Source organism: Phalacrocorax aristotelis, unplaced genomic scaffold (genome assembly GCF_949628215.1).
Source record: "Phalacrocorax aristotelis unplaced genomic scaffold, bGulAri2.1 scaffold_266, whole genome shotgun sequence".
Taxonomy (NCBI): domain Eukaryota; kingdom Metazoa; phylum Chordata; class Aves; order Suliformes; family Phalacrocoracidae; genus Phalacrocorax; species Phalacrocorax aristotelis.
This window is the reverse complement of record NW_027441192.1, coordinates 1-17,525: the sequence shown is the minus strand read 5'-3', so window position 1 is coordinate 17,525 and position 17,525 is coordinate 1. Positions and strand designations below refer to the sequence as shown.

Sequence of the window (17,525 nt, the reverse complement as noted above, 5' to 3'; positions counted from 1 at the left end):
CGAGCCTGTCCCAGCCCCACTGCAGCCCCCAAACTGAGGCGGGGGGGCAATGGCACCGCGGGGACCCCAGGAGCTGGTGGCAGGGACCCTTGGGGACCCCTGGCCAGCCCCCCCCACACACGGCCACGCAGAAAGGGCCCGGCGGCTCGTTTATTGGAAGGCACTGCGCTGGGGGGAGGGTGGGGGGAGACCCCCCATGCCCGGGGCTCAGCCCCTTCACCTGGGGGGTGCAGGGCAGGGGTCCCCCTGCCCCCCACCCCCCGGCCGAAGGGGCCGAGCCCCAAGCATGGGTCTGTGAGGCAGAAGCGTTGGAGCCCACGGGAGGAGCGGCTGCCCCACTGCGGAGCCTGAGCCCTGCCCCACGGTGGGGTGACCCTCGGGTCCTCTCTGCCCCGGGGTGGGGATCGTGGAGATGGGGGGGGATGCCCCTTGGGGTGTGCATAGCTGGGGTTGTGTGGGCTGCCCCACGGAATGTGCATAGCTGGGTCTGGGGGGGCTTCCCCTCGGAATGTGCGCGTTGGGAGTTGGGGGGCTGCCCTATAGACTGTGCGTATCTAGGAAGGGAGGGGGGCTGCCCCATAGAGTGTGCATAGCTGGGACTAGGGGGGAGTGTGCATTGGGGCAGGGGGGGCTGCCCCACGGACTGTGCGTATCTGAGGTTGGGGGGGCTGCCCTATAGACTGTGCGTATCTAGGAGCCGTGGGGCTGCCCCACAGCGTGTACCTCTCTGGGGTTGGGGGACTGCCCCACGGGGCGTGCGTACCTAAGGTGGGGGCTGCCCCACGGGGCATGCGTAGCCGGGGCCGGGGCTGCCCCACGGCCGCCAGCCTGTGGGGCAGGGACCCTCAGACGGCCTCCTGCGCCCGCCGGTACTCGAAGACGCTCCCGCGCTCGGCGAAGCTCCGGGACGCCGGCGGCTCCGCGGCCTCCTCGGGGTCCCCCCCGTCCCCGGGGGAGCCGAAGCCGCCCCCGCCGGGGGTCTGCAGGCGGAAGACGTCCTGCAGCGGGGAGAAGACGGGGCGTCAGGGGGGGCGGGGGGGCTGGGGGGCGCGGAGGGGGGCGTCTGGCGCGGCGCTCACCCCCGGCTCCACCGGCACCGAGGTCTTGGCGCCCAGGTTGATGGTTCGGCCGTCGCGGCGCAGCAGCAGGTTGAGCCCCGGGGCGCCAGGGCTGCCCCCTAAGCGGCAGAGCAGGGGGGTTCAGGGGGCGTGGGGGGCCGTGGGGTGGCGGTGGGGGGCCGCGGGGGTCCCCGCTCACCTTGCAGGCCATAGGGGCGGACGGCACGGCGCTCGCTCAGCACCGACAGCACCATGTCGTCGCGGAAGAGCAGCTCCCGGATGACGCCGTCGCCCCCCCGGCAGCGCCCCGCGCCCCCCGAACCCCGCCGCAGCTCGAAGCGCTGCAGGACCACGGGGTACCTGGCGGCGGGAGGACACGGGGGATGGGGTCGGTCCCGGGGGGGCCCCGGCAGCCCCCCGCGCTCCCCCCGCGCCCCGGCACCCACCGCTGCTCCAGGATCTCGGGGTCGGTGATGCGGGTGTTGGTCATGTGGGTGTGCACCCCGCTGCGGCCGTGCCAGCGCGGGCCGGCCCCCGCGCCCCCCGCCACCGTCTCGTAGTACCCCACGCGCTCGTTCCCGAACGTGACGTTGTTCATGCAGCCCTGAGGGCACACGGGAGGGCGGTGGGCGGTGGGGGGCCCCCGTGCCCCCAGCCGGGGAGTCTGACCCCCAGCGTTCCTGACCCCTGGGACCCCAAGCCCTGGTACCCCAGGACTCCCTGGCGCCCCTGACCCCTGGGACCCACAAGTCCTGGCACCCCAGGACCCCACAGCACCCCTGACCCCTGGGACCCCAAGCCCTGGCACCCCAGGACTCCCTGGCGCCCCTGACCCATGGGACCCCCAAGTCCTGGCACCCCAGGACCCCCCAGCACTCCTGACCCCTGGGACCCCTGAGCCCTGGCACCACAGGACCCCCTGGTTCCCCACAACCCTGGGACCCCCGAGCCTTCACATCCCAGAATCCCCCGGCATCCCACACCCCTGGGACCCCTGAGCCCTGGCACCCCAGAACCCCCTGGCACCCCACACCCCTGGGATCCCTGAGCCCTGGCACCCCAGAACCCCCTGGCACCCCACACCCCTGGGATCCCTGAGCCCTGGCACCCCAGGACTCCCCGGCGCCCCTGACCCATGGGACCCCCAAGCCCTGGCACCCAGGACTCCCCGGCGCCCCTGACCCCTGGGACCCCCAAGTCCTGGCACCCCAGGACCCCCCGGCACCCCAGACCCCTGGGGTTCCCAATCCCTGGAACCCCAGACTCCGGGCAGCCCAGGGCCCCTGACCCCCAGGATCCCCAAGACCCAGAACCCCAGGACCCTAGGACTTCTGACCCCCCAGGACCCCTGACACCCTGGACCCCAAACCCTGGGACTCCAGACCCCAGACCGCCCCCCCAGAACTACTGACCCTTGGGTCCCCCGACCCCTGGGACCCCCAGCACCGCAGACCCCTGGCACCATGGGACCTGCACCACCTGGGACCCCCAGGGCACTCAAGGACCCCAACCCCTGGGACCCCTAACCCCCAGCACCCCAGACCCCTGAGAACCTCGGACTCCCAGTGTCCGAGGACCCCCCAGGACCCCTGATGCCTGGCAGCCTGGGACTCCTGACCCCCAAGACCTCCGGCACTCCAGACCCCCGGCACTCCAGACCCCCAACCCCTGGGACCCCTCCCGACCCCAGGCCCCCCGGACCCCCTGTCACCCCGGCCCCTACCTGGGAGGCGGCGCAGACGCCGAAGGCTCTGAAGATGACGTCCACCACGCGCTGGGAGGTCAGGACATTGCCCCCCACCACGGCGGCCTCAGGCGAGGGGTCCAGGATGGAGCCCTTGGGGATGACGACCCTCACGGGGGCCAGGCAGCCCTGGGGCAGGGGGGCAGACGGCCCGTTGGCCCCACACCTGGGGGACTGGGGGGCAGCTGCTGCCCCACAGGCACCCCTCTGCTCCCCCCACCCCAGACCCACGGCTCCCTGCCCTAGGGGGCAGCACCCTGAGCCCCCCACCTTCCTGCCCAGGGGGAGCAGGGGCCTGGGACCCCACACACCAGGGGAGGGGAGTCCAGCCCCCCTGCCCCATAGCCCTGAGCCCCCCAGGGCCAGCACTAGCTGGCAGCTCCCCCCACAGTGCCCACCCGGGGCTCCTCTGGGGGCTCTGCCCCACTTGATGGGGGGGCACAGGGGGTCCTGCAGCCTGGGGGTCCCAGAGCCCAGAGGGTCCCAAAGCCCTGGGTCCTGCAGCCCTGGGGGTGTCCCACAGGCCTAGGGGGTCCCACAGCCCAGGGGTGGCCTGCTGCTGGGGGTCCCACAGCCCTGGGGGTCCCAAAGTCCAGGGCTGTGGCAGCTGGGGGTCTCCCAGCTTGGGGGTCCCACGGCCCAAGGTCCTGCAGCCAGGGGGTGCAGCAGACAGGGGTCCAACTGCCCGGGGGTCCCACAGTCCTAAGGGGTCTTGCAGCTCAGGGATGCCCCAGCCCTGGGGTTCCCACAGCTGGAGGGTCCCACAGCCCGGAGGTGCAGCAGACGGGGGTCCCACAGCCCAGGGGGTCCCACAGCCCCAGGGGGTCCCACAGCCCCAGGGGTCCTGCAGCCAGGGGGTGCTGCAGACGGGGGTCCCCCAACGGGGGGGTCCTGGAGCTGGGGGGTGCAGCAGCCAGGGTCTCCCAGCCCGAGGGTCCTGCAGCAGGGTGTGCAGCGGCCGGGGGTCCCCAGGCGGGGGTCCTGCACCCACCTGGTTGAGGGGGATGTCCTGGCCCACCATGCAGCGCAGGCAGTAGATGAGGGCCGAGAGGGTGATGGCGCGGGGGGCGTTGCAGTTCCCGTACACCTCCGGCCCCGAGCCCGAGAAGTCAAAGACGGCACTGCCCTGCGGGGACGAGGGGTGACCCTGTGTGCTGTCCCCCGCAGCCGGGGGGTTCCCCCGAGCCCCACCCCGGGCTGGGGCAGGGATCCCCAGCATCCGCGGCCGCCCGCTCACCTCCTGGGGGTCCACCTGCACCCGCAGCCGGATGGGCGAGCCGTCGTCCATGCGGTCCTCGGCCTCCACCGCCGTGCCCCAGCGCGCGGCGAAACCCTTCAGCATCTCCCGCACGGCCACCTCGGCGTTGGCCTGGGGGCGGCGGGCGTCACGGCGGGGCCGGGGGGCCGCGGGGGGCCGGGTGGGGGGGGCCGGGGGGGCGGCGCGTCCCACCTGGATGTGGCCCATGTACGCCTGGACGACGGGGAGGCCGTGGAGGCGGATGAGCTCGGTGACCAGCTGGATGCCCTTCTGGTTGGCGGCCACCTGCGCCCGCAGGTCCGACAGGTTGTCCCGCAGGTTCCGGGTCCCGCTGCAGCCCGGGATGCGGCCCGGCGCCATCAGGGCCTCCGTCACCGCTGCGGGGGGTCGAGTCAGCCCGGCCCCACCGCGTCCCTGCCACCCGCACCGCATCCCCACCGCATCCCTGCCACCCCCAACGTGTCCCCACCACGTCCCTGCCGTCCCCACCGCCTCCCCACCGCATCCCTGACATCCCCACTGCGTCCCTGATGCATCCCTGCCTCCCACGTGTCCCCACCACGTCCCTGCCATCCCCACCGCATCCCTGACATCCCCACTGCGTCCCTGATGTATCCCTGCCTCCCACGTGTCCCCACCACGTCCCTGCCATCCCCACTGCATCCCTGACATCCCCACCATGTCCCCGCCATCCCCACCATGTCCCCGCCAACCCCACCACGTCCCCACCACGTCCCTGCCATCCCCACCGCGTTCCCACCGCGTCCCTGGCATCCCCACCGCCTCCCCACCATGTCCCCACCACGTCCCTGCTGTTCCCACCACTCCCCACCACATCCCTGACATCCCCACCGTGTTCCCACCGCGTGCCTGGCATCCCCACCATGTCCCCACCACGTCCCTGCTGTTCCCACCACTCCCCACCGCATCCCTGACATCCCCACCATATCCCCACCATGTCCCCACCGCATCCCTGGCGTCCCCACCACTCCCCACCAGTCCCATGATCCCCACCGGATCCCCACCACATCCCTGACAGCCCCACTGCGTCCCTGCTGTGTCCCTGACACCCCCAATGTGTCCCCACCACATCCCTGATTTCCCCACCACATCCCTGCCACCCCCAACGTGTCCCCACCACGTCCCTGCCGTCCCCACCGCCTCCCCACCGCATCCCTGACATCCCCACTGCATCCCTGCCGTGTCCCTGCCTCCCCCAATGTGTCCCCACCACATCCCTGACTCCTCTACCACATCCCCACCATGTCCCCACCACGTCCGTGCTGTCCCCACCGCATCCCCACCCCATCCCTGCTGTCCCCACCGTATCTGCACCACGTCCCTGCCGTTCCCCTCACACCATCACCATGTCCCTGCCATCCCCACCGTGCCCCCACTGTCACCACCATGTCCCCGCCATCCCCCCGATGTCCCCACCGTGTCCCCACGGTCCCCGCTGTGTCCCCGCCATGTCCCCCCGATGTCCCCGCCGTGTCGCCACAGTCCCCACCGCGTCCCCGCCACGTCCCCCCGATGTCCCCGCCATCCCCCCGATGTCCCCGCCGTGTCCCCACGGTCCCCGCTGTGTCCCCGCCATGTCCCCCCGATGTCCCCGCCGTGTCGCCACAGTCCCCACCGCGTCCCCGCCACGTCCCCCCGATGTCCCCGCCATCCCCCCGATGTCCCCACCGTGTCCCCACGGTCCCCACCGCATCCCCGCCACGTCCCCCCGATGTCCCCGCCGTGTCACCACGGTCCCCACCGCGTCCCCGCCACGTCCCCCCGATGTCCCCGCCATCCCCCCGATGTCCCAGCCGTGTCCCCGCCATCCCCCCGATGTCCCCGCCGTGTCCCCACGGTCCCCGCCGTGTCCCTGCCATGTCCCCCCGATGTCCCCACCGTGTCGCCACAGTCCCCACCGCGTCCCCGCCACGTCCCCCCGATGTCCCCGCCATCCCCCCGATGTCCCCACCGTGTCCCCACGGTCCCCACCGCATCCCCGCCACGTCCCCCCGATGTCCCCGCCGTGTCCCCACGGTCCCCGCCGTGTCCCCGCCACGTCCCCCCCGATGTCCCCGCCATCCCCCCGATGTCCCTGCCGTGTCCCCACGGTCCCCGCCCCGTCCCCGCCGCCCCACGCAGACCCACCCTCCTCCTGGAAGACGCCGTCCTTCACCAGCTTGAAGGAGACGAAGACAGCCCCCTCCTCCCGCAGGGCCTTGGAGTGGGGGGGCATGGAGCCGGGGGTGACGCCCCCGATGTCTGCGTGGTGCCCGCGGCTCGCCACGAAGAACACGGGCCTGGCAACGCCCGGCCAGAACACCTGGGGCGAGCCAGGGCTGAGCCGGCGCCCCGGGGGGTCCCGCGCCCTGGGGGGGGGTCCTGTGCCCCGGGGGGCTGGCCTGTGCCCCAGGGAGGGATCCTGTGCCCCTGGGGGGTGGCCTGTGCCCCAGAGGTGTCCTGCGCCCTGGGGAGGGGAGGAGTCCTGCACCCCAGGGGGGTGGTCTTGTGCCCCGGGGAGGGGTCCTGTGCCCTGGAGGAGGCGTCCTGCGCCCCGGCGGGGGGTCCCGCGCCCCCGTCCCACACTCACGGGCGTGATGACGGTGAGGTCGGGCAGGTGGCTGCCGCCGGCGCAGGGGTGGTTGCTCAGGATCACATCCCCCTCCCGCAGGTCCTCACCGAGGTTACGGATCTGCGGCGGCACCGGGAAGGGCTGAGCAGGTCCCTGGGGGGTCCCCGGGGGGGTGCCGGGGTGGGGGACACATGCACCCTCCTACCTGGAACTGGACAGTCTCCTGCATGGCGCCCAGGTGGACGGGGATGTGGGGGGCGTTGGACACGAGCCCCCCGTCCGGCCCGAAGAGCGCGCACGAGAAGTCCAGCCGCTCCTTGATGTTGGTGGAGATGGCCGTCCGCTGCAGGATCCGGCCCATCTGCTCTGCGGGGGGGCCGCGGCAGACCCTCAGGAAGGGGGAACCCCCCCTGCCCCCTCCTCCTGGCTCCCGGGGCGCTCCCGGGACCCCCCCCGGCGGCCCCCCCGCCCCGGGCACGGCCGGGGGGCAGCCCCCCCACCTGCGATGCTCATGAAGCGGTGGGAGAAGATGGAGAGCTGGACGGCGTCGAGCTGGGGGCCGAGGGGGCGCGGGGGGCCCGAGCCGACGGCGATGCAGACGTCGCCGAAGCGGGTGAGGCTGGCGGTGCAGCCCGGCTCCACCACGATGGTGCTGGGGGAGGCAGGCGGCGGCACCGGGACATGGAGGGGCATGGGGCTCCCCGGGGTCCTTCTGGCTTCCCAGGGTCCCCACCAGCTCCCCAGGGTCCCCACCGGCTTTGTGGGGTTCTCACTGGCTCCCCACCGGCTCCGCAGGGTCCCCACCGGCTCCTTGGGGTCCCTGCCATCCCCCCGGGGTCCCTGCCAAACCTCCGGGGTCCCCACCAACTCCCTGCGGTCCCTACCAGCTTTGCGGGGTTCCCACTGGCTCCCCAACAGCTCCCTGGGGTCCCACCAGCACACTGGGGTCCCCACTGTCTCCCTGGGGTCCCCCCCATCCCTCCAGGACCCCACCAGCCCCCGGGGTCCTGTCAGCTCCCTGGGGTCCCACCAGCCCCCTGGGGTCCCCACCAACCCCCCCAGGTGCCCACCATCCCCCCCGGGGTTCCCACCAGCCCCCCCCGGGGTCCCCACCATCCCCCATGTCCCTACCAGCCCCCTGGGGTTCCCACCAGCCCCCCGGGATCCCCACCAACCCCCCCAGGTGCCCACCATCCCCCCCGGGGTCCCCACCAGGCCCCCGGGGTCCCCACCATCCCCCATGTCTTTACCAGCCCCCTGGGGTTCCCACCAGCCCCCCGGGGTCCCCACAGGCCGCTGGGGTTCCCACCAGCCCCCTGGGGTCCCACCAGCCTCCTGGGGTCCCCACCAACCCCCCCAGGTGCCCACCAGGCCCCCGGGGTCCCCACCATCCCCCATGTCCCTACCAGCCCCCTGGGGTTCCCACCAGCCCCCTGGGGTCCCACCAGCTCCCTGGGATCCCACCAACCCCCCCAGGTGCCCACCAGCCCCCCCGGGGTCCCCACCAGCCCCCCCGGGGTCCCCGCCGCCCCCCCGGCCCCCCACCTGTTCTTGTCGATGATGATGGCGGGGCCGGGGACGGCGTGGTCGCAGGCCAGCTCCTCCAGCAGGAACACCGGCGTCTCCAGGTACCCCTCCTCGAAGTAGCACCGCGTCACCTGCGGGAGCCAGCCCAAGCCCCCAGCCCCATGCCGGGTCACGCCCCGTCCCCACGCCCCCCCCCCCCCCTCCCCCGGGACCCCCCCCCGGGACCCCCTGCCCTCACCGTCTCCACGCGGGCCGGTTTCCCGCTGGGGGGCAGGGGGGTCTCGCAGCTGACGCCGCTGCTGCCCGTGCCGCGCACCCGCACGTCGTCCACCACCACGGCGCGGTCGGGGATGGTGAAGCCGAACTCCACCAGGTACCTGCGGGGCAGAGGCGGGCGCCGGCTGCGGTGAGGGGGCACTGGGAGACCCCCCCCGGCTGCCCCCGGCATGGCACGGCCATGCCGGGATGGGGATTGTGGAGCCGGGATGGGGATTGCGGAGCTGGGATGGGGATTACGGTGTTGGGACAGGGATTATGGAGCTGGGACAAGAATTACGGAGGCAGGATGGGGATTATGGTGCTGGCACAGGGATTATGGAGCCAGGATGGGGATCAGACTGCCGGGACAGGGGTCATAATGCACAACAAAAATTAGGGTGCTGGGACAGGGATCACAGTGCCAGGATGACAGTTACAGTGCTGGGATGGGGATTACAGTACCAGTACAGGGATTATGGTGCTGACACAGAGATTACAGTGCTGGGACAGGGATCATGGAGATGGGATGGGGATTATCATGCTGGGACAGGGACTATGGTCCTGGGACAGGGATCATGGTGCCGTGATAGGGATTATGGTGCTGAGGTGGGGATTACGGTGCCAGGATGGGATTATGGAACCAGGATGGGGATTACAGTGCATGATGGGGATCACGGTGCCAGGACGGGGATCACGGTGCTGGGATGGGGATCACGGTGCTGGGATGGGGATCATGGTGCCAGGATGCAGCGGGGATGGGGACCATGGCAGCGGGGAGGGGGATCGCGGCAGCGGGGAGGGGGATCATGGTGCCAGGAGGGGGATTGCGGCAGTGGGGTGGGGATCGCGGTGCCGGGAGGGGGATCACGGTGCCGAGAGGGGGATCACGGTGCCGGGAGGGGGATCGCGGCAGCGGGGGGGGGATCGCGGCAGCGGGGCGGGGATCGCGGCAGCGGGGAGGGGGATCGCGGCAGCGGGGGGGGGGGGGATCACGGCAGCGGGGAGGGGGACCGCGGCAGCGGGGGGGGGGACCGCGGCAGCGGGGGGGGGGGGATCACGGCAGCGGGGAGGGGGACCGCGGCAGCGGGGAGGGGGATCGCGGCACCGGGGGGGGGGGGATCACGGCAGCGGGGAGGGGGACCGCGGCGCCAGGACGCACCGGCTGGTGAACGCGGCGTGGAAGTCGCCGGCGCGGCAGGAGCGCGGCGTGGGCGGGTGGCCCTTGGCCGAGCACATCAGGGCGCAGTCGGTGCCCTCGTAGCGCAGGTGCAGGAAAGCCTCCGTGCGGATCTGCTCCCTGCGGGGCGGCCCCGTCACCCGCCGCGGCGCGGCGACCCCCTCCCCGGCCGCCCCCGGCCCGGGACCCCCGGCACTCACCCGGCGAAGCCCTGCGCCCGCAGCGCGTCCCGGCACTCGCGCTCCAGCGCGGCGATGCGCCCGTCGAGGCGGGGGAAGGCGGCCGGCTCGTAGCGGAGGGCGCAGGGCGCCCGCGCCTCGTGCACCACGTCGGCCAGCGCCAGCCCGAACGCCGAGAGGATCCCGCTGTACCTGCGCGACGGGCACCCGCGCCGCTGCCGCGCCCGCGCCCCCCGCCCCGGCCCCCGCCCCGCGCACGGCATGCGCCCGGGGACCCTGCCCCCCGGCACATCGCCCAGGGCACGCCAGACCCAGCGCCCGGGGGCACCCCCACAGCCAAGGGAGCCGCCTGGGGAAGGGGGCACCCCCACACCCAGCACCCAGGGGCACCCCCAAACCGAAGGGAACCACCTGGTGAATGGGGCACCCCCACAGCCAAGGGAGCCTCCTGGGGAATGGGGCACCCCCACACCCAAGGGAGCCGTCTGGGGAATGGGGCACCCCCACACCCAGCACCCAGGGGCACCCCCACACCCAAGGGAGCCGTCTGGGGAATGGGGCGCCCCCAAACCCAGCACTCAGGGGCACCCCCACACCCAAGGGAACCACCTGGTGAATGGGGCACCCCCACAGCCAAGGGAGCCGCCTGGGGAAGGGGGCACCCCCACACCCAAGGGAGCCGTCTGGGGAATGGGGCACCCCCACACCCAGCGCCCAGGGGCACCCCCAAACCTAAGGGAGCCGCCTGGGGAATGGGGCGCCCCCAAACCCAGCACCCAGGGGCACCCCCACACCCAAGGGAGCCGTCTGGGGAATGGGGCGCCCCCAAACCCAGCACCCAGGGGCACCCCCACACCCAAGGGAGCCGTCTGGGGAATGGGGCACCCCCACAGCCAAGGGAGCCGCCTGGGGAAGGGGGCACCCCCACACCCAGCACCCAGGGGCACCCCCAAACCGAAGGGAACCACCTGGTGAATGGGGCACCCCCACAGCCAAGGGATCCTCCTGGGGAATGGGGCACCCCCACACCCAAGGGAGCCGTCTGGGGAATGGGGCACCCCCACACCCAGCACCCAGGGGCACCCCCACACCCAAGGGAGCCGTCTGGGGAATGGGGCGCCCCCAAACCCAGCACTCAGGGGCACCCCCACACCCAAGGGAACCACCTGGTGAATGGGGCACCCCCACAGCCAAGGGAGCCGCCTGGGGAAGGGGGCACCCCCACACCCAAGGGAGCCGTCTGGGGAATGGGGCACCCCCACACCCAGCGCCCAGGGGCACCCCCAAACCTAAGGGAGCCGCCTGGGGAATGGGGCACCCCCAAACCCAGCACCCAGGGGCACCCCCACACCCAAGGGAGCCGTCTGGGGAATGGGACGCCCCCAAACCCAGCACCCAGGGGCACCCCCAAACCGAAGGGAACCACCTGGTGAATGGGGCACCCCCACAGCCAAGGGAGCCGCCTGGGGAAGGGGTCACCCCCACACCCAAGGGAGCCGTCTGGGGAATGGGGCACCCCAAACCCAGCACCCGGGGGCACCCCCACACCCAAGGGAACCCCCTGGGGACTGGGGCACCCCGAAGCTCAATGCATCCTCCTGGGGACTGGGGCACCCCCAAACCCAGTGGAACCACCTGGGAGGACCCAGACACCCCCAAATGCATCTGCCTGGGTGGCCGGGGCACCCCCAAACCCTGCAAATTCACCTTTGGAGAGGGGACACCAGCACCCCCCCAACCCCCCACCACCTACCCAGGGGCCCGGAACACCGCACCGCACCCCGGGGGACACCGGGCACCCCCGGTGGGACCAGCCCCCCCATCGGTAAAGGTGGGGGGTCCCCTCAGAGCCCCCCCCCAGATCCACCTACTTGTGGATGAAGACCCTGCTCATGCCCAGGGCGCGGGCGATGGCGCAGGCGTGCTGTCCCCCCGCGCCCCCGAAACAGGCCAGCACGTGGCGGGCGGTGTCGTGGCCCCGCGCCTACAGCAGTGGGTGGGGGGACACACGCCGGTGGGGGGTGACGGCGCCGGCACCCGGCGCCCGCGGCACCCCCACCCCACCCCGGGGCCACCCCCACCTGCGTGAGGGCGCGGATGGGCCGGCACATGGCCTCGTTGGCCACCCGCACGAAGCCCATGGCCACCTCCTCCACCGAGAGCGGCCGGTGGGCGCCGGCACCGGCATCGGCAAGGAAGGCGTCGATGCGGGCGGCCAGCTCCCGGAACGCCCGCGCCGCCGCCTCCCGGCACAGCGGCTGGTCCTCGCCCGGCCCGAAGATGCGGGGGAAGTACTCGGGGAGCAGGCGGCCCAGGCAGAGGTTGGCGTCGGTGACGGTCAGCGGACCCCCTGCGCCGGGACGGGGACGGTGAGCGCGGCACCGCGGCGCGGCGCTGGCCGCCGGCACCGCGCCTGCTCACCTTTGCGGTAGCAGGCTGGGCCCGGGTGGGCGCCCGCCGACTCGGGGCCAACCACGAAGAGCCCGGACCTGGAGGGGAGAGGGCGGTGGGAGCGCGAGGGTCCCGGCTGTGCCGCGGCCGAGCCGGACCCGGGCTCCACTGAGCCCCAGAGCCGCAGCGCGTCCTGCCCACGGCACCCATGGGTGCTCAGAGCCCCCCAGGCCTCCCACGGGTGCTCAGAGCCCCCCCCGGGCTCCCACGGGTGCCCAGAGACCCCTCCCCACCTGAAGAAGAGCCGGGAGCCGCCGCCGGCAGCCACGGTGTTGATGTCGAGCTGCGGCGCCTGGATGCTGACGCCGGCAGTGCTGGCCTCGAAGACGTGCTCGTACTCGCCGGCGTAGCGGCTGACGTCCGTCGAGGTGCCTGGGGAGCGGCGGCTCAGCACCCCCGCTGGCGGCACCCCCGCCCCGGCGGGACCCCCGCCCCGGCCCCGCTCACCTCCCATGTCGAAGCCGATGACGGGCTGCCGGTCCTCGCGGCGGTAGGTGGTGACGGCGTAGCCCACCACGCCGCCGGCCGGGCCCGAGAGGATGGCGCGGGCGCCGCTGAAGTGCTGCATGGGGGTGAGCCCCCCGTCCGAGCGCATGAACAGCACCGGCACCTCCTGCGGGTGGGGGGCGCGTGGGGGTGGGTGCCCATGGAGGGGGGTCCCGTGGGAGGGGTGCCGGGACAGGCACACATGGGGGTCCTGGTGGGATGGGTGCCACGGGGGGATCCCAGTGGGATGGGTGTCAGTGAGAGGATGCTGGTGGGATGGATGCTGCCAGGGGGTCCCGGTGGGATGGGGTACCCATGGAGTGGGTTCTGGTGGGATGGGCACCCATGGAAGGGGTCCCGGGGGGACGGGCACTGATGCAGGGGGTCCCAGGGGATGGGCGCCCATGCAAGGGGTCCTGGGGGGATGGGTGCCAATGGAGGGGGTCCTGGTGGGATGGGTGCCCATGGAGGAGGTCCGGGGGGGACAGGCGCCCATGGAGGGGGTCCCAGTGGGATGGACACCCATGGGAGGGTCCTGGGGGGACAGGCACCCATGGAGGGGGTCCGGGGGGGACAGGTGCCCATGGGGGGGGGGGGGGCCTGGTGGAATGGGCACCCATAGAGGGGGTCCTGGCGAGATGGGTGCCCATGGAGGGGCTCTCGGTGGGATGGGGTGCCCATGGAGGGGGTCCTGGGAAGATGGGCGCCCATGGAGTGGGGTCCGGGCGGGATGGGTACCCACGGAGGCAGTCCTGGTGGGATGGGCGCCCATGCAGGGGGTCCCAGGCGGCCAGGCACTGCCAGGGGGCCCCAGCAGGATGGGCACCGTCCAGGGCATCCCGGTGGGACGGGCGCCCACAGGGGGGTCCCAGCGGCCCCACTCACCCGCAGCTGGTGGGTGAAGCCGGCACGGAAGCTCTCCAGGTAGCGGTGGATGCAGGGGGTGAGGTAGGCATCGGCGCAGGCCGTGTAGCCACGCGGCACCGCCCGCACCATGCCCGCCACCGCGGAGGAGAGGGAGACGTGCCGGAAGCCCAGCTCCCGTGCCAGCGCCCCGACCTGCTCCTCGTGGCCGGGCCAGCTGCCGGGGGAGAGCGGGAATGGCGTCGGGTGCGGGGGGGGGGCCGGCCGCAGCCCCCTCCCCATCGCCCCAGGAGTCCCCCCCGGACTCACGCGTAGGAGTGGAGCAGCAGCACGGCCAGGCTGCGGATGCCACGGGCCAGCACCCCCTCCAGCTCCCGCCGCAGCGCCGACAGCTCCAGCGGCCGCTGCACCAGCAGGGACGCCCCGGTGGAGCCTGGGGACAGCCGGGGGGTCCCGGGGGGGGTCACGGCGGGGGCGTCCCAGCCGGCCCCACACCCCCCCGTTGTGGCGGCGGTCCTCACCTTCGAGCAGCGGGAGGGTCTCCGTCCCCGGGAGGCGGCAGCCGGGCTGGTGCGGGATCAGCCGCTCGTCCACCTCGATCACCTCCTCGTAGAGCACCTCGGGCACGGCCACCTCCTGCGCCAGGGCGGGGGGGACGGGGGCGTCACCGCGGGGGCCACCGAGCCCCCCGCCGCCCCACCCGGGGACGCGCTGGCCTCGCCGGAGCTGGCTCCCGGCCGGCCGGGGCGGCGCGCGGGGGCTGGCGCGGGGCCGGGGCTGGCGCGGGGCCGTGGCGGGGGCCCAGCGGCGCTCACGGGACCGCGGCACCCGGGGACTTCCCGCCACCGCCGCCAAGGACGTCCGCGCCGGGCAGAGGACGCGCCGGGCCCCACGGAGCCGGGGTGGCAGGGGTCAGGCGGGGACACGCCGCCCCGAGCCGCGACGGTGCCGGTCGCGGGAACGTGCCAAGCCAACCGCACGCCGGCGCGGGTGCCGCGGCGGTGCCGGGCCTCACCAGGTCGAAGATGTGGGGTCGGGCCTGGCTGCCGATGTGGAGGAGGTCGCGGAAGCCGCGGGTGACCAGCAGCGCCAGGCGCTCGCCCCGGCGCTCCAGCAGCGCGTTGGTGGCCACCGTGGTGCCCATGCGGATCCACTCGATGCCGGAGGCGTCCAGGGGCTGATCCCGCGGCACCGCCACGCCGGTCTCCTGCCGGCACCGCGGCCTCAGCCCCACAGCCCCACCACAGCCCCACGGCCCCACCGCGGACCCTCAGCCCCCACCGTTGACTCTTGTGCCCCATGGCAGACCCTTGGACCCACCACCGACCCTTGGCCCCACCACGGACACTCAGCCCCACAGCAGACTCTGGTGCCCCATGGCAGACCCTTGGACCCACAGCGGACCCTCGTGCCGCACTGCAGACCCCTGGCCCCACTGTGGACCCTCAGACCCACCGTGGACCCTTGTGCCCCCCCTGCACACGGCAGCCAGGGGGTCCAGCCCAGCCCAGGCTGCCACAGCCCACCCAGCCCTCGGAGAGGCCACTGGGGGGCCCTGAAGGGGCTGGGGCACAGGGATCTCAGGGGTGGCCTGGGGAGGTCCTAGGGGAGGCATTGGGGGGGTGCCAGGGGGGTCCAGAAGGGGCATCCCGAGGGAGGGTTTTGGTGGGGTCTCGGGAGGGGTATCAGGGGAGGTCTCAGGGGGGCTCTCAGTGGTGTTCCAGGGGGTCCTGGGGGGGCTCCCAGGGGCGTCCTGTGGGTCCTGACGGAGGGTCCCGGCAGGGTCCCAGGGGTGTCCCGGGGGTCCCAAGGAAGGGTCCCGGGGGTGTCCCAGGGGAGGGATCAGGAGGGATCCCGTGGGGGGGTCCCGGGGGAGGGTCCCAGGGGTGTCCCATAGGGCTGCCCCGGGGATCCTGGAGGTGGTCTCGAGGAGGGTCCCGGGGGGATCCTGGAGGGGGTTCTGGCGGTGTCCCGGGGGTGTTTTGGGGAGTGTTCCATGCGTCCCGAGGGAGCATCCCGGGAGGTGTTCGGGGGGGGGGGTCCCGGCGGGAGGGTCCCGGTGGTGTCTCAGGGAAGTCCTGGAGGTCCCGAGGAAGGATCCCGGGGGGCTTCCCTGGGGTGGTCCCTGTGGGTGGCGCAGGGGGTGTCCCGGGGGGTCCCGGGGGGCGCTCCCGCGGATGTCCGGTGGGGTCCCAGGAGAGGTTCCGGGGGCTCCCGGGGGTCCCGGTGCTCCGGCGGCCGCACCTCCTGCAGGACTCGCCGGATTCCCTCGGTGGGGGCGTCCCCGTAACCCGGGTCCTCGGAGAGCAGCTTGAGGACGCGGACGCGGCCGCCGGGGCAGCGGGCGAAGACGTCGGTGAAGGTGCCGCCGCGATCGATGGCGAACTGGAACCCGCCGGGAGCGGGGACCGCCGCCATGGCGGGACCGGGGGGTTCGGGGGGGCTCGGGGAGGGCTCGAGGCGGCCGGTGGGGGCCGGTGGGGCTCGGTCGGGGCTCCGCACCCGGGCTCGGTAACCGCCGCTCCCGCCGCCGCACCGAGCACCGGCCCCACGGGGGGCGTGGCCACAGCGTGGGCGCACCGCCCAGTGGGCGTAGCCGCGAGCATGGGGCGGGGAAGGCGTGGCCAATCAGCAGGCGGCGCGGCCGGCCCCCTTCCCGCGCGGTGCACGCCGGGAGTTGTAGGCCGCCGGGCTCTGTAGGCCGCCGGGCTCTGTAGGCCGCCGGGCTCTGTAGGCCGCCGGGCTCTGTAGGCCGCGGGGGCGCTGCAGGCCGCGGGGGCGCTGCAGGCCGCGGGGGCTCTGTAGGCCGCGGGGGCGCTGCAGGCCGCGGGGGCGCGGTGCACGCCGGGAGCTGTAGTCCATCGGCGGCATGGCGGCGGCGGCGGCGGAGCTGCTGTCGGACGAGGGGTACCGGGCGGACGGGCGCCGGCCCGACGAGCTCCGCAAGGTCCGGGCCCGCATGGGCGTCTTCGCGCAGGCCGACGGCTCGGCCTACCTTGAGCAGGGGAACACCAAGGTGTTGGCTGTGGTTTACGGCCCGCACGAGGTGAGCGGGGATGGACACCAGGAACGGGACCCCCCCCAGGCTCCTCTCAGGACCCCCCTGACCCCCACCCCGGGACCTCTCCGCTCCCCCCAGGCTCCCCCTGGCCCCTCCACTCCACCTGAACCCCCTTAGACCCCACCCAAACCGCCCCCCACCCCTCCATTCCCCCTGGACCTCCCCTGCTCCCCCCAGGCTCCCGCTGTCTCCCCCAAACCCCCTCCACTTCCCCTGGTACCCCTCCCCCCCGCCCCTCCATTCTCCCCGGGATCCCCCTGCTCCCCTCGATGGCCCTCTCGACCTGCTAATCGCCCCACACTTGTCCTGAAACCCCCCGGACCCCCCTGCTCCCCCAGAGCCTCTCAATTCCCCCCGGGATCCCCTGGAACCCCTTGCTACCCCCAGGCTCCTCCTGGCCCCTGACCCCCCGCCAGGACCCTCCATTCCCCTCAGGACCCTCCTGACCCCACCCCCTCATTCTGACCCTCCACAGGCCCCTCCAAAATCCCCTGGGACCTCCCTTCCCCCCCAAGGCTCCCCTGACCCCCTGCTGCACATGGGCCCCTCTCGAGCCCCCAAAACCCCCACTCCCCCGATCTCCCCAGATACCCTGCTGCCACCCCCCCGGTCCCTCCGCTCTTCCTGGGATCCCCCAAAGACCCCTGGCTCCCCCTGACCCCCTCTGCACCCCTCCATTCCCCCCTGGGACTCCCCCACCCCCCCACCAGTCCCAGGCCCAGACGGGCTAGGGACCACCCAGCCTCCCCGTGCCGTCAGGGTCCCGGGTGCCCCCCAAACCCACCGCCCCGCTCCCCCCGCAGACGCGTGGCCCCCGCAGCAAGGCGCTGCCGGACCGGGCGCTGGTGAACTGCCAGTGCAGCACCGCTGCCTTCAGCTCCGGCGAGCGC

At 73.7% G+C, this 17,525-nt stretch overlaps 2 protein-coding genes across 2 annotated transcripts; one reads left to right on the top strand and one right to left on the bottom strand.

Moving 5' to 3' along the window:
- Window positions 1-135: 135 nt before the first annotated feature.
- LOC142051022 (5-oxoprolinase-like) lies at window positions 136-16,024 on the bottom strand. Its single transcript, XM_075080237.1, has 26 exons — window positions 15,819-16,024; window positions 14,590-14,781; window positions 14,096-14,210; window positions 13,884-14,007; window positions 13,596-13,791; window positions 12,672-12,837; window positions 12,458-12,596; window positions 12,195-12,262; window positions 11,855-12,123; window positions 11,645-11,757; window positions 9,795-9,965; window positions 9,577-9,714; window positions 8,398-8,536; window positions 8,178-8,290; window positions 7,133-7,284; window positions 6,838-6,998; window positions 6,651-6,752; window positions 6,209-6,383; window positions 4,253-4,437; window positions 4,040-4,171; window positions 3,794-3,928; window positions 2,782-2,931; window positions 1,505-1,662; window positions 1,258-1,418; window positions 1,080-1,177; window positions 136-998 (listed from the first exon to the last, which is right to left on the bottom strand). The coding sequence occupies exons 1-26, from the start codon at window positions 15,990-15,992 to the stop codon at window positions 846-848; spliced, it is 3,879 nt and encodes a 1,292-aa protein (XP_074936338.1). The 5' UTR covers window positions 15,993-16,024; the 3' UTR covers window positions 136-845.
- A 298-nt stretch (window positions 16,025-16,322) lies between these two features.
- Window positions 16,323-17,519, top strand: LOC142051020 (exosome complex component RRP41-like; the record flags this gene model as incomplete). The annotated part of the gene is made up of 2 exons (XM_075080236.1): window positions 16,323-16,620; window positions 17,439-17,519. Coding segments are annotated over exons 1-2 (258 nt in total), but the record flags the coding sequence as incomplete, so codon positions are not given.
- Between the last annotated feature and the right edge of the window lie 6 nt (window positions 17,520-17,525).

What these genes read in the sequence shown, in the direction of transcription:
- LOC142051022 (XM_075080237.1), bottom strand. Translation starts at nt 15,992, where the DNA reads ATGGCGGCGGTCCCCGCTCCCGGCGGGTTCCAGTTCGCCATCGATCGC. An exon ending in GCTTCACCCACCAGCTGCGG is followed by an intron (nt 12,838 to 13,595) that starts GTGAGTGGGGCC and finishes CCCCACCCGCAG; the next exon opens with GAGGTGCCGGTGCTGTTCAT. An exon ending in AGGACATCCCCCTCAACCAG is followed by an intron (nt 2,932 to 3,793) that starts GTGGGTGCAGGA and finishes CCCCTGCCCCAG; the next exon opens with GGCTGCCTGGCCCCCGTGAG.